The sequence below is a fragment of the Acytostelium subglobosum genome (genome assembly GCF_000787575.1).
Source record: "Acytostelium subglobosum LB1 DNA, scaffold: scaffold24, whole genome shotgun sequence".
Classification (NCBI taxonomy): domain Eukaryota; phylum Evosea; class Eumycetozoa; order Acytosteliales; family Acytosteliaceae; genus Acytostelium; species Acytostelium subglobosum.
Window position 1 is genome coordinate 186,879 of NW_012236509.1, and position 13,575 is coordinate 200,453.

Here is a 13,575-nt window from a genome sequence, read left to right on the forward strand (position 1 = left end):
AAACTAAACCTTAATCAAACAAAATTATAGATTATTAATATTTTTCCCAATCCAAGAGATAGCTCCAATAGTAGGAGAATATGGGTAGAGTAAACTAACTATACTATTAATGATTTTTAAAAAAATTTTTTTATATATTATTAAGAGTAGTTTTAATAAATATCTGATAACTTTGGTCCGCCCTCAAAAGGTAAATGTATATAACTTCCATCTAATTTAACAAAATATTTATAGGATTCATTAATAGTCTTATTAGCAACAAAAATTGGATACCTCTCCTGATTCTCGTTTTCCAAGTACAAGTTTGGAGGAGTACCAGTCAGTATAAATAACCTATTACCAATTGTAATACTTGATGGTAACAGAGTGAATTCGACATTGAATAATCCATAGTATAAAGTGTAATTACTAATAATTCTTGAATAGATTAGATTAGGGAATTTATCTAAACTAAGAAAATAATTATCCTCGTAGGTTGTATCTTCACTATTAATTCCATTGAAAAGGGAAATAAAGAAGATGACTAATATTAAACTATTAATATTAAATTTAGACATATATTATTTAATTATATTTATGAAATAATGAATACAATAAAATTACATTCGAATTCTCTCTTTTTATACATTAATATTTGTAATCAAAGTATTAATTTTTATCTCAGTTTGTAGATTCAAAACCTCGTAACACCACACGAACCAATCAACCAATGATATCTGTAATTAACCAACAATACACCAACTGGTTCATATTACAAAAATGAGTCCAATAGTGTAGATGACCACCAAAAAGACAATATTGTGATTGGATGGATGGATGGATTGATTGATTAATTAATTGATTAATTGTTTGGGTCGATTGGATTGAGTGTAGTAGTAGTAATATTACTTCAACAATTCGATCTCCTCTTTCAGATTGGAGATGGTCTCGTTATACTTTTGCAACTTGATATGAGATTGGTTCAACTTGTCATTCTCGGCAATAATATAATTGCTAAAGGGACTGATTCCATCCTTCATCTTCTGTATTCCATGTTCCAACTCTGTCTCAAAATGATGATTCATTATAGTTGACAACTCATGTCTTAGATCGCGTACCTAAAATATGGTTTGATTGAGTGAGTGAGTGATTGAGTCTGTTTGGAATTGTTCCAGCGACCATACCTTTGAATGAACAGACTTCTTGAGTGCAGACTTCTTGAGTGGAAGTAGTCCAAGACCACCAATGGCCAAGACTCCCATTCCAATGATGCCAGAGACGTCAAGGAGTGATGCGGTCAAGATGGTACCAAGGCCAACTGCTCCAACTTCGATGGCAGCCGTGCGGAACAGTGTGTCTCTAATCTCTTGTGTGATCTTTGTTGCCTCATTCTCCTTGTTGTACACGGACAATGCCTTGGATGTGCTCTCACCAATGTTCTGCAGCAGCATTGATCGTGTGTGCAAAAAGTCGCCGTTGCGATTCACATTGCCAATAAGTCGCTCGAGACGTGATGATGAGCGCGAGTCAATGTAGTCCATGATGTTGTGCCATTGCTTGGCATTCTTCTCGACGATCCAATCGATCAGGGTCGAGATGTTGGCCTCGATCTCGTTCATCGTGTTGCCCACGACCTCCTTCTCGAAGCGCAGCTTCATCTCCTGTGTGCGCAGCAGGGCCAGCGCGTTGGTCAGGCGGATGTTGTCGTCGAGGAAGGCGTCAGCGCGCGTCTCCATCTTGAGTAGATTGTTGTCGATGCGCTGCAGATGGAACTCGAGGTCCTTGTGCAGCTCCTTGCGGAACGCGTCCAGTTGCTCTTCGACGTTCTGCATGATCTTTTGGTCGACAGTGAGCACCTTGGCGCGCTCGGCCAAGTCAGCAGTGAATGAGTGCAAGATGTTCTCCGACACGCCCAGTGGGTTGAGTAGCTTGAGCTTGGCGCGTTGCGAGCTGTCAAGAGTGTGTAATATGTAGCGTTCGAGCGCAGCGAACTTACTTGCGCGCCACATGCTGTTCTGTGCCAGGTGCTCACCAAAGTCTTCCTGTTGGGGTGGCACCTCCTTGGCCACGGTGAGCTTGGCCTTGAGCGCCAACTTGGAGCTCACTGGGAACAGCACGGGACTGACACCGAGCAGATTGTTGAAGTTCTCCTGCACAAACTTGGTCACCTCTGCCAGGTCAGCCGCCGCGTCCGACATTGGGTTGTGCTCGATCAGGTCGGCCTTGGACAGCACGACCACAATCTTCTTTCGCCACGCGCGGATGTTGGCGAGGAAGCTGCGCTCGCTCTCGCTGAACGCGCGGTCGACCGACGTCACAAACAGCACCATGTCAGAGCGCGGGATGAAGTGCTCGGTGATCTGCTGATGGCCCTTGACGACGGCGTTTGTGCCGGGCGTATCCACCAGCGAGATGTCGTGCAGCCATGGTACGGGCAGTTTGATCACTTCCTCCTCGTTACTGCGTCCAGCGGCACAGTGCACTGCGTCGCCATACTTGAGAATGTTGATCTTGGACGTTGTTGGAGTGATTCCCTCCTTTAAGAATGTGTTGCCAAGTAGTGCGTTGAGGAATGAGCTCTTGCCACTGTTGAACTCGCCGACCACCACCAATAAGAACTGTTGGTCCTTTAGCTGTTCAATCGCATCCTTTATCAATTGACGTGAGTCCTCTGGCGCGTTAAAGTACAACAAATCCTTTTCCAATGCTTCCAACAATGTTGTATTCTTCTCAAACAGTATCTTTTGTTCAGGTGTAATCAACTTTCTAAGTACCTATGATCGATCAAAGTGAGTGAAGAGTGTGAGTCGTGTGTGGTCCACGGTAACACGGGGTAACAGGTGGCAACACGCGGCAACACGTGTGGCAACATGACATACTTCTGATGAATCTGACTGAGTAGTTGCTGTTGAGTAGTTATTGCGTCCATTGTTATTGATGTATATTGATAATGATAATGATGACTTTGTGATGTTTGTTATGTGTTGACCTGTTGTTGATATTGACTTTAATGTCGATGTCGATGTTGTTGTTGTGATGGCCATCTTGTTGCTTGGTCTTGCATATCTATGTTGTAACAGTTGGTTACCAGACTTGACCAATCTGGCAAATGACCTTGATGATGTGTTAAGCATTGCTATCTATCTATATCTACAAATGTCACAACCTAGGACCTTGTTATAATATGTATATATATCCTACTACTAATTAAACAAATGAATGAATGAACAAATGAAGTATGATGACAAGGTGATTAGTAATTTCAAACAAATGAATGAACATCATCAAAGTGTGGGGCTTCGCACTTTTGAAGGGTACCCTTTGGTCATCACATCAGATGATGATATTTATTGTGTCCAGCAATAGGATTAGTCTACAGTGTCTCCCTGTATCCACATCCATGTTGGCAGTATAGTGTTTTAGTTCCTGGGAATGGTACCATCAAATGAGGTGGACATACTTCATCATCATTCGTCAAATCAATAATGTCTATGTCTTTGTTGTTGTTGTTGTTGTTGTTGTTGTTGTTGTTGTTGTTGTTGTTGGTGTTGGTGTTGTTATCAGGTACTTGTGGTAGTTGAAATGGTATAGGTATAGGTACAGGTGCTGGTGCTGATGCTGGTGATGGTGCTGGTGTATGCTTCTGAGGAGTAGTAGGAGGAGTCATTGGAATATGAGCAGCTGAAAACAACTCAATGAACATGTTGTTGTTATCAATCACCAGATTATGTAGAGCACAATATCGATGAGCAGCATCTAATGATTCGAACTTCTTGAACAGTGCACCTGAGAATCCTTTCACATTGGGTTCAGCTTTCTCCCTTAAGTATGGATGAACATGGGTAGTATGTATGAGTGATCATTCATTCATTCATTCATTCCTCGTTCGTTCAATCATCATGGTATAGTATTGGACCTTCTTCCAGGATAGTTACCAAGAATCATAAATGCCAGGTGTGACGCCTTTTGCCACCACGTAGTAGTACATGTCGGACCTTTGTACTTAGCCTGGTGTATCTGTAACAGTCTTATTCGGGTCGAGTCGTTATTGATCTAAATGATCTTTAAAAACACACACTTCCTATGATTCTTTGATTATTCCATCAAAATTCAAAAAGTTGACAGTCAATCCTTGATTGACTAATTCATCAATCAATCCAATTCAAAGCATTATAAATCAACAGACGTCTTGTACATTATCTCAACAACTACTATTACTATTACAACAACAACAACTACAACAACTTCATACAACAATGTCTATTAAGTTATTTATTACAGTATTACTACTTCTCGTCGGATATACACTTGCTGATGGTATGTTTGGATGACATCAACTCGCGATGAAGAGAGTGGATGACTAACACACACGAACTTGACAGGTATGACATCATCTAGGAGTGTTGGAGCTATATCAGTTGCATTCTCAATTGGTATCTTGGGATCATTCATTCAGCGCTTGGCACCATCATTCGTTTTCTCATTGCTGCCTTATCACTCTGTCTCTTGTTGATTGAACAATAACAATAACAACAATAACAATATATAATGTACGATCTTCCTCTTCCCTCCCATCCCTCCCCTTCTACATCCATCACCTTCTCTGGGTGTTGCCAACAATAAATCAAGGTTGCTGCTGCGCGCGATGACAACATTGGAACCATCCCAATCAATCAATCACTGGTTTGGAGATATAATGGATAAAGATTAACCTTTACTGCTGTTACCATTGCCGCCACTACTACCATGTCCATTGATACTACCGCCATGAGGATCAGGTATCTGGCCGTCATTGACAAAGTGTTTGATCTTGTGCTTGTAGTGTACGAGCTGCTTCATAAATGCCGATGGATCAATCCTCATCGTGTTCTCCTCGCCATTGGCAAACTTTAGCAGATTGAGTATGTCCTCGAATTCCATCTTCAACAAATCGTCTTCGTGCATCTTGAACAACGCCAATGCCGCCGAGAATATGACCACCAGGCCATCATTCAGGAATACATCCCAAATGCGAACGGTCAATGGGAATGGCAAGTTATATATCAACAAACAGATGAACCATTGTGATGAGTACAGTGGCGTGAATACATTCTGGCGTTGCTGTTTGATCATGTGATTGAGTGTCAGTTGATGATTGAGTGATTGGGATTGTTCCAACAAGGACTTACAATATGTGCATAGAGTTGTGGCAGATGTGTCTCCAACATTGTGTTGAGCAATGTGAAGGAGGTTTGGAGGTAGGGGAACTCAGGCTTCCAGACATCCGCCATTCCGTAGCGTTCGGACAGTTGCACGAGGGCCCAGAAGGCATCCTCTTCGGCCATGTAGATGATGAGCAGACAGGTGATGAAGCCCATACCCTGGCAATAGCCAACCTCGGGGTTGTACACAGAGAACGCCGTCAGGATGTTGCAGAGGATCTGCTGGCCAAAGCCGCCCTTCTCCACAAAGAAGCTGTGCTTGGGGAACGTGCGGTTGAGGTCGCGTTGGATCTGCGCCACGATGGCCGGCTGCGCAGGCTTGCCCAACAGCTCCTGGTATGAGACGGAGGCGCGATTCTTGATGTCGTGCACGTTGAGCAGGTGCTGCCAGACAAAGCCGCGCAGCGAGCTGGGCACGCCCTTGGGCAGGCGATCGCGGAGCTTGGCAGTCCTTGAGAACTTTGGCCAGTTCTTGATCATCTTGGTCCATTTGCGCTCGCGCTTCTCTGTCTTTTTGGTGCGCACAGTGGTCTCGTCGCCGACTGTGCTGGACGACTTGACAAAGCCGTAGATGTCCAGCTTGGGCGTGACCTCTGCGCCATACTCTCTCTCGCTGCTGATTGAATCCATTGAACCTGTCCTGGATATTGATGGATGAGTTGTACTACTGTTGTTGTTGTTTGGAGATGATGGGATGGTGGTGGATCCTGTCATTGTGGCGGTGGTTGTTGTGCTTGTGCTTGTTACTGATGATGTGGTGGATGTTGATGATGTTGAAGTTGGTCCAGCTTCCTCCTTCACTGGCGTTGATGGTTCGTTCACAACACTATTTGTCTCTTGTTTATATGCAGAATCTGATGAATCATTCAATGGTGATGATGTATGTTTCATAATCTGTTGTTGTTGTTGTTGTGCTGCTGTTGCTGCAACAATCGTTGTTGTTGTTGTTGATCCATTGTCTGTACTATCCTTGTCCTTGTCATTATCCCTCTCCTTGTCCTTGTCCTTGTTCTTCTTTGATTTGATTGTTGAGTTCTTATGCTTGGTAGTCTTCTGTTTCCTCTTCCTGTGATTGATGATTGATGATTGAGTGAGTGATGGAGAGTTAGTGATTGATTGAATGACCATCATCCAGGGTTGTGACAACATACTTCTCCTCATAGGATGAGAGCAAAGCAATGATGTCTGGATTCTTTGTTAGGTTCTTGGCAGTCTTTCCAGAAAGGTCCTTGATATTCACATCGGCGCCAGCCTTTAACAATATCTCAACACATCCAATTGTACCCTTGCTAGCAGCAAAGTGTAGTGCAGTCCTACCTCTCTTCTCATCTCTACATCAAATGGAAGGAGGGAAGGAAGAGTTAGTCCAGTGATCATCTGCAGAGTCCATCAAAAACATTATCAAACATACATTATATCTAATTTACAACCTCGTCTTGTAAGGAGACTGACACAGTTCTCGAATCCATTGGAGGCAGAGTAGTGGAGTGGCGTGCAACCATCAAGTGCCCGCTGATCGATGCTGGCACCCTTGTCCAGGAGAATCCTGGTGCATTCTTCAAAGCCGTTGAAGACAGCGTTGTGAAGGGGCGAGTGGCCATCCTTGTCGCCAGTGTTGACCAGCGCACCCTTTTGGATCAGCAGCGAGACGGACTTGTCACTGCCCTTGTAGCAGGCCTGGTGGAGCGCCGTCGAGTCAAAGAGGTCCTTGACATTGACGTCGGCGCCCTTCTCAATCAGCATCAGCAGGCATCGATAGTGCTTGTTGGACGCGGCCTTGAGCAGCGGGGTGATGCCATTGACGTCGCGCGCTTCAATGTCGGCGCCGTGCTGCAGCAACAGCTCGCCACACTTGTGATAGCCGCTGTAACAGCACTTGTGCAGCGCGGTATTGGCGTCAATGTCGCTCGAGGTGACGCTGGCGCCGGCGTCAATCAGCATGCTAATCACGGACTTGAAGCCGTTGAACGAGGCGTTGTGCAGGGGTGTGCAGCCGTCAATGTCCTGGATGTCGGGATAGGCGCCTGACGCCAACAGCAGCTTCACACAATGTTTGTGGCCGTTGAATGCCGCGTGATGCAGGGGTGTCGTCTTCTTTGAGTCCAAGCTATTGATGCCAACAAACTCCAACTTGCTTACATCGACTACTACTGGTTGTGGCTTTGGTTGATGATGTTGATGATGATCGACACGACTGTGCGAGGGACTGTTGCTGTTACTGTGTGACTTGCCATGCGAGGCACTCTTGCCTTGAGTGAACATGAGTAGTGAAGAGATCTTCTCGTGCTCGCCTTTGAATGCCGCTTCATGTAATGGGTATGGCTTGGGTGCAGGTATCAAGTTGATACCTGACTGTGGTGATGATGGTGTCTGTTGTTGCTGTTGTTGTTGTTGCTGCTGTTGCAGTTTGCGTTGTAGTTGTGATGGTGAGTTTGTTTGTGATGGTGAGCCTTGATGATGTACGACTTGTTGTTGGATTGGTTGAATGGGTAGATTGAGTGGGATTGGAGGTTGATGATTGATTGGTGCCACGGGTGTAGTGAGGTATCCCGCCGATGATGAGTATGATGATGATGTCGAAGATGTTGTATAATCATCTGTTTCGAATGTACCCATAGGTGTTGATGGATTGTTGTTATTATTATGTTGTCCTTGATGTTGATGACCATCGTCGAGGTTGTTATTATTGTCCTCATTTGACAAGTCAAACAATTGTGTTCTCGTCATGGCTTCTGCCATCTCTATCTATCTATCTATCTATCTATATATCTATATATCTGTATCGTATATCTGTATATCTCTGTATGTATTACATGTAAGTAAGTAAGTGATTCATTGAATTGCATTGACATTGATTGATTGATTGGGATGGTGGGTCATTGACATGTCGCCCTTGCGATCTAACTCTATCTTTGGGGGCTAGCTTTGCACCTCTCCTCGCACACCGCCACCCACACATTCACCATGCATGAACTCATGGTCACATGATTGATTGGGATGAATGACTTTACCTTGTATGTCACTATATTACTTATACAATTACTACCTGTTGCTAGAGAGACAGACAGACAGACAGACAGACACCTTGACTTTAGAGGATACAAAGCAAGTACTACTAATGTTTGCACTACGAATGTACGGGACTGCCCTGACTGATTTATTGAGGGGAACAACAAATCAAATCACACACCATCCACCTCAACAAGGGCGCCAAGTATCTTGTTTTTTGATCCGTTGAGTTGACCCTACCCAACGACAAAAAAAAAAACAACACCGATCAAGATATTTCATAGCACATCTGTTGATGCAACGGGCATGTTCTGGGGAAATGAATGACCTTTGGAAGTCCATTATTTATCTCATCATGTGATTGATCTTGTTGAGTAGGGGAAGGAGGGAATGGAATCATTCCAAGTGCCAACTCATGAAGTAGAGTAACTTATTGTTGTTGTTGTTGTTGTTGTTGTTGGGTAGTCATCATGAAAGGAAATTGGAATGGATATGGTGGTGGCAAATATGATGGATATTGCTGCATGGTGGCAGTAGCAGGGCCTTGGACAGGGGCAGGAGCAGGGTATCCAGGAGCGGGAAATCCATAAGGTGCCTGATGTACATAGTATAACATCTGTTGTTGATGAGGTGGCATGAACATTGGTGGCATCATCATCATGTTGTTGTTGTTTGGTACCATCATAATCACTACTTCTTTGGCCTGTTGTTCAATCACTGGTGACTTTGACATTGTTGGAATAGTTGGTGTGATGACGATTGGAGTTGGAGCGGGAGGGTCTTCCAAATCAATCAAGTCTGACACTGGCTGGTACTCATTACTCTCCTTCTTTGCCTTCTTCATCCTCCTTTGAATAATCAATCCACAAACAATGATCAATATTACAAATATTATGACCATTATTTGGAGTTGGGACTCACTTAGTCCATACAATCCATCATCATTATCATAGTAGTCATTGTCATTGTCATTGTCACTGTCACTTGTTGGTGTGGGGGTGGCCGTGGAGGTAGAGATTGAGCCAGAGATGGAGTATGATGTGCTGTAGACTATATTGGTTGTGGTGTATTGTGTTGTGCCACTACCAGTGCTAGTGCCAGTGCTAGTGCCAGTACTGCCAATGCCTGTTGTAGAGTTGGTCGTACGATATTGGTATATACACGGACTCATACACACTTGAAGGTTGTTACCGAAACGATCTTGTTCGGTACCAAAGTCAGTGTCGGGACAGAAGTATGATATGCCAACATTGTTGTATTGTAGTCCGTTGACACAGGTATTGCCACGACCAACACAACATCCTGCATAAAAATGGGTCATCGGTAGTTGTGTCGCCTGCTGCCACAGCCAACACCACAAACAATAACAAGACTACTTTTACTGAATGGGATATTAACTTATTATTATTATTATCTATTATCTGTAACATGTTGTTATAAATGTTGAAGTTGGAAATTATGAAGTGATCTGATTTGGCGTGGAATGTCAAAAGTTTGATCAAAGCCCGAAATGAGGGAAAGTGTCTTTTTTGGATGAGTGTGTGAGTGTGAAGGGGTGTTTGGAATGATTCCAGTGATCATTTTGGTATACCTTATAATCTTGTCAACAATAGTATTCTGCTTATTACACTTCAGGGATTAGATAAACAAGGGTAAGGCAAGGGCGAGGGCAAGGTATAAGTTTCAACTTGATAGCCGAATCATTCAGATTGAATTCATATATTATGTCTAATAGAGATAAAGATAAAGATAAAGATTCATTGTTCAGACAATTGATCTATAATCGTTATTTATATAAGTTGTTATTCAATCATGTTCATTTGATCAATCAGAAGGTGTTAATATCAACATGTTTAACAGATGATGATCGTGATGGACCCGACTCTTTCTCAACTACACATGACATCAACTTCTTCAAGGGCAAGAAATGGCCCGAGTTGGTTGCACATTGGACTCAATGTGTCGATAGACGCTTCAACAATCGCGACACTGAAAAGCGCCTCAATGCACCTCCCATCAAGTTTGAATGTGGCTCATTCAAGATGTTCCAAGGACACAAGGACATCATCAAGTACATCCTCACCACAACGACAGCGACAAGCAATGATCACGCCTTCAAGTCATTGATGGCACTGGATGCAATGTCATCGATTGGACGTCTGGACCTCGTTCAATATCTGCACGACAATGGCGCAGCGGCCACAACAAACGCGATGGACCATGCTACCTCTTTGGACATCTTTCTCTTCCTCCAACAACATCGAACCGAGGGCTACTCATGTAAAGCTCTCGAGGTGGCCTCACTCAACGGACACTTGCCCTTGGTCCAGTATCTGTATGATCTGGACATGGAGAAAGGGATGTTGGATCACGAAGACGCGCTGGACTATGCCGCGATTGAAGGTCACTTAGATGTCGTTCGTTTCCTTCACGAGCACAAACTGGGTGATCAAGGCTGCACCGCTGACACGATGGACAGAGTGGCGGCCAAGGGCCATCTTGAAGTGTTAAGGTATTTGCATGAAAATAGGACCTTGGGCTGCACGACAAAGGCCATGGACTGGGCTGCGTTCAACGGCCACTTGGATGTAGTCCAATTCCTGCATGAGCACAGGACAGAGGGCGGAACAAGTGATGCGATACTATATGCCACACATGAAGGACATCTGCCCATTGTTAAACTGTTCCACGAGCAGAACCGAACCGAGCCATGGACCGGGGAAGTGATGTCGAATGCTGTGAACGCCGGACATATGGACTTGATCAAGTACCTCTGTGTCAATCGAACAGAGGGATGCTCTACGTCGTCCGTGCTGATGGCCGCGCTCAAGGGCCATAGCCAAGTTATACGATACCTTCACGAGCAAGGACTCGACTATGCATTCACATCAGGTGTCATGGACAAGGCCGCGCAAGGTGGACATCTGGATATCGTCGCATTCCTCCATGAACACAGAACTGAAGGCTGTACGACACAAGCGATGGACAATGCCGCCGAGAATGGTCACCTTGACGTTGTAAGGTATCTTCATGCCAAACGAACAGAGGGCTGCACACAGGGCGCAATGCACGGTGCAGCGTACCAGGGACACTTGGAGATCGTACGCTTCCTCAATGAGAACCGCACCGAAGGCTGTGTGATAGGCGAGACGATGGACATGGTGGCGAGCAGGAGACGACTGGAGGTGCTCGAGTATCTTCACAACAGGCGCACGGAAGGCTGCACATCTGATGCGATGGACATGGCCGCGGCCCGAGGACACCTGGAGATGGTAACCTTCCTTCATCGCAATCGAACGGAAGGCTGCACAACTGATGCGATGGATGGCGCAGCAGCCACTGGAAGTCTCAAAGTCATACGCTTCCTTCACGAGAACAGAACAGAGGGATGCACGGTGAATGCCATGGACTTTGCAGCGTCCACTGGTCATTTGGAAGTTGTACGCTTCCTTCACGAGAACAGAACAGAGGGATGCACAGTTTATGCTTTGGACCATGCCGCGGCCTTGGGTCATGTGGAAGTGGTAAGATTCCTTGAAGAGAACCGAACAGAGGGATACACAATCATTAATGAGGACGAAATCAACAACAATGAAGAGGTACAATAAAGTAAATTGTTTGGAATGATTCCTTGGAATGTTTTACTAGGTTACATGTCGGAGTTGATGTTTGATATCTTGATCGGCAGAGTATATATTTACAATATTTATGATGATGATGATGTTGAAGTAGTAGTCGCAGCCACAGCCACTAACTACTCTACTCTACAACACCTCTGAGTATACTTATCTTTTGTTGTCGCTTCTCATTGAGTGATCGAAGATCAAGTGGTTCCTTTCTTTTACATCGCAGGAACATCCTGCTGGCAACACCATAGACGATGAAGTTGAGGAAGCCTTGCAGTGGTGTCGTGAAGTTCTGTACCAGCCACAGCCAGTAGAAGCGACAGAATCGCTCAGAGATTGGAACGAATCCATCGATCAAGTCCGGCAGCCAACAGATTATGAAAGCCATCAAGTAGATGCCAAGCTGGCGAGCCACCTTTCCATGCATCTTCTTCTTTCGCTCGTTAACAAAGTGTGTCGACACTGAGTGCTGCGTGTTGATGGAACCGGATGACAGGTAGTCTGGTGACATTGGACGAACAGAGTGGCGGTACTTCCAGAGGATCATCGCGTATAATACAATGTTCCAGACGAATGTTAACATTAATGGGCCATACCAATAGATCCATTTGGACTTGGCTTCGAGATGACAGTAGTTGGCATTCTGTTCTTGAACGATCGCGTGTTGCCAAAGCATTGCTATTGTCATCACTGTTGGTAGGCCCCATGACAATACATGGAAAACAAACAATGGTGTTTGACTCCTTTGTCTTGAGCTCCAATAAGCATGGAAGGCAATGCAGCTCATCCAAACAAAGCTAGACAAGAAGAAATAATTTATCGATGCTCTTATCAATACACAGAATGATCCACTTTGTTTGTAACTGATTAGATTGATTGATTGATTGATTGATTGAATGTTAGTGGAAATATTCATACAGGGGAATTACATTGACCATCTTTGGACATACCTCATCAAGAGTACAGATTGTGATATACATATTGAAAGTGAACCAAAGAAATCGGCAATTGATAGGAATAGAATTAGTCGATATAGAACTTGATTTCTTTTGGTCTGGCTTAGGAATAGGAAGTAGTTTAAAATGATCGCTGCTGATCCAATTACTGATAGACAACTGGCAATTAAGTTGACAATATATGCCGCCATCAAATGTGATTGTGTCAATGTACAAAATGTTGGATTCGAAGTTGTATTTGGCGGTTGTGTCATATTTGACAACATCGTCGTCAATGAATCACTGGACAAGACATCATTTATCAAGTCAACTGCCATTGCTGCATTTGTCATTGCTTGTTATTCTGTATTGTTATTATTATTATTGTTCGTTGTATCTATTATCTATTATGTTTGTTAACCTGTTGTTGATAATATATTCATAATGAATGAGTTAAATGAATAAAGAAAAATAATAATAATAATAATAATTTAAATATTTGTTGTTCAACTAGTAGTGTGAATAATGAATGAATATATGTATATGTATATCTGTTATTATGTATTTTTATCTCAATGAATGGATGAATGAATGAATGAATGTGAGTAAGGAGGTCAGGTGACAGGAGATAGGTGAATTGAGTGAATGGATTAAGGTGGGTTGTGTTTCAAACAACACCCTCTCATCTTGAAGTGAAGTGAAAGGGTGGGATTGGTGGGTGTGAAGGGTGGGGGAGAAGAAGGAGTGTGGGTGGAACAGTGACACGACGTCACGTGGTTCGCAATTCATGAACTTGAAGATCTGCTTTGTTGTTGTTTGTGCCCA

General features: G+C 43.8%; 6 protein-coding genes across 6 annotated transcripts; 2 read left to right on the forward strand and 4 right to left on the reverse strand.

The window, feature by feature from the left end:
* Positions 1-884: 884 nt before the first annotated feature.
* SAMD00019534_098450 (hypothetical protein) lies at positions 885-3,113 on the reverse strand (the record flags this gene model as incomplete). The annotated part of the gene is made up of 3 exons (XM_012894877.1): positions 885-1,097; positions 1,164-2,753; positions 2,859-3,113. The coding sequence occupies 3 exons, from the start codon at positions 3,111-3,113 to the stop codon at positions 885-887; spliced, it is 2,058 nt and encodes a 685-aa protein (XP_012750331.1).
* A 1,226-nt stretch (positions 3,114-4,339) lies between these two features.
* SAMD00019534_098460 (hypothetical protein) lies at positions 4,340-4,492 on the forward strand (the record flags this gene model as incomplete). Its single annotated transcript, XM_012894878.1, has 1 exon — positions 4,340-4,492. A coding segment is annotated over one exon (153 nt), but the record flags the coding sequence as incomplete, so codon positions are not given.
* Positions 4,493-4,686: 194 nt separating this feature from the next.
* Positions 4,687-7,919, reverse strand: SAMD00019534_098470 (hypothetical protein; the record flags this gene model as incomplete). The annotated part of the gene is made up of 4 exons (XM_012894879.1): positions 4,687-5,079; positions 5,148-6,246; positions 6,332-6,511; positions 6,592-7,919. 4 exons carry the CDS (start codon positions 7,917-7,919, stop codon positions 4,687-4,689), a joined length of 3,000 nt encoding a protein of 999 aa, XP_012750333.1.
* Positions 7,920-8,619: 700 nt separating this feature from the next.
* SAMD00019534_098480 (hypothetical protein) lies at positions 8,620-9,510 on the reverse strand (the record flags this gene model as incomplete). Its single annotated transcript, XM_012894880.1, has 3 exons — positions 8,620-9,037; positions 9,122-9,314; positions 9,381-9,510. The coding sequence occupies 3 exons, from the start codon at positions 9,508-9,510 to the stop codon at positions 8,620-8,622; spliced, it is 741 nt and encodes a 246-aa protein (XP_012750334.1).
* A 403-nt stretch (positions 9,511-9,913) lies between these two features.
* Positions 9,914-11,797, forward strand: SAMD00019534_098490 (hypothetical protein; the record flags this gene model as incomplete). The annotated part of the gene is made up of 1 exon (XM_012894881.1): positions 9,914-11,797. One exon carries the CDS (start codon positions 9,914-9,916, stop codon positions 11,795-11,797), a length of 1,884 nt encoding a protein of 627 aa, XP_012750335.1.
* A 154-nt stretch (positions 11,798-11,951) lies between these two features.
* SAMD00019534_098500 (hypothetical protein) lies at positions 11,952-13,103 on the reverse strand (the record flags this gene model as incomplete). Its single annotated transcript, XM_012894882.1, has 2 exons — positions 11,952-12,678; positions 12,766-13,103. Coding segments are annotated over 2 exons (1,065 nt in total), but the record flags the coding sequence as incomplete, so codon positions are not given.
* Positions 13,104-13,575: the final 472 nt, after the last annotated feature.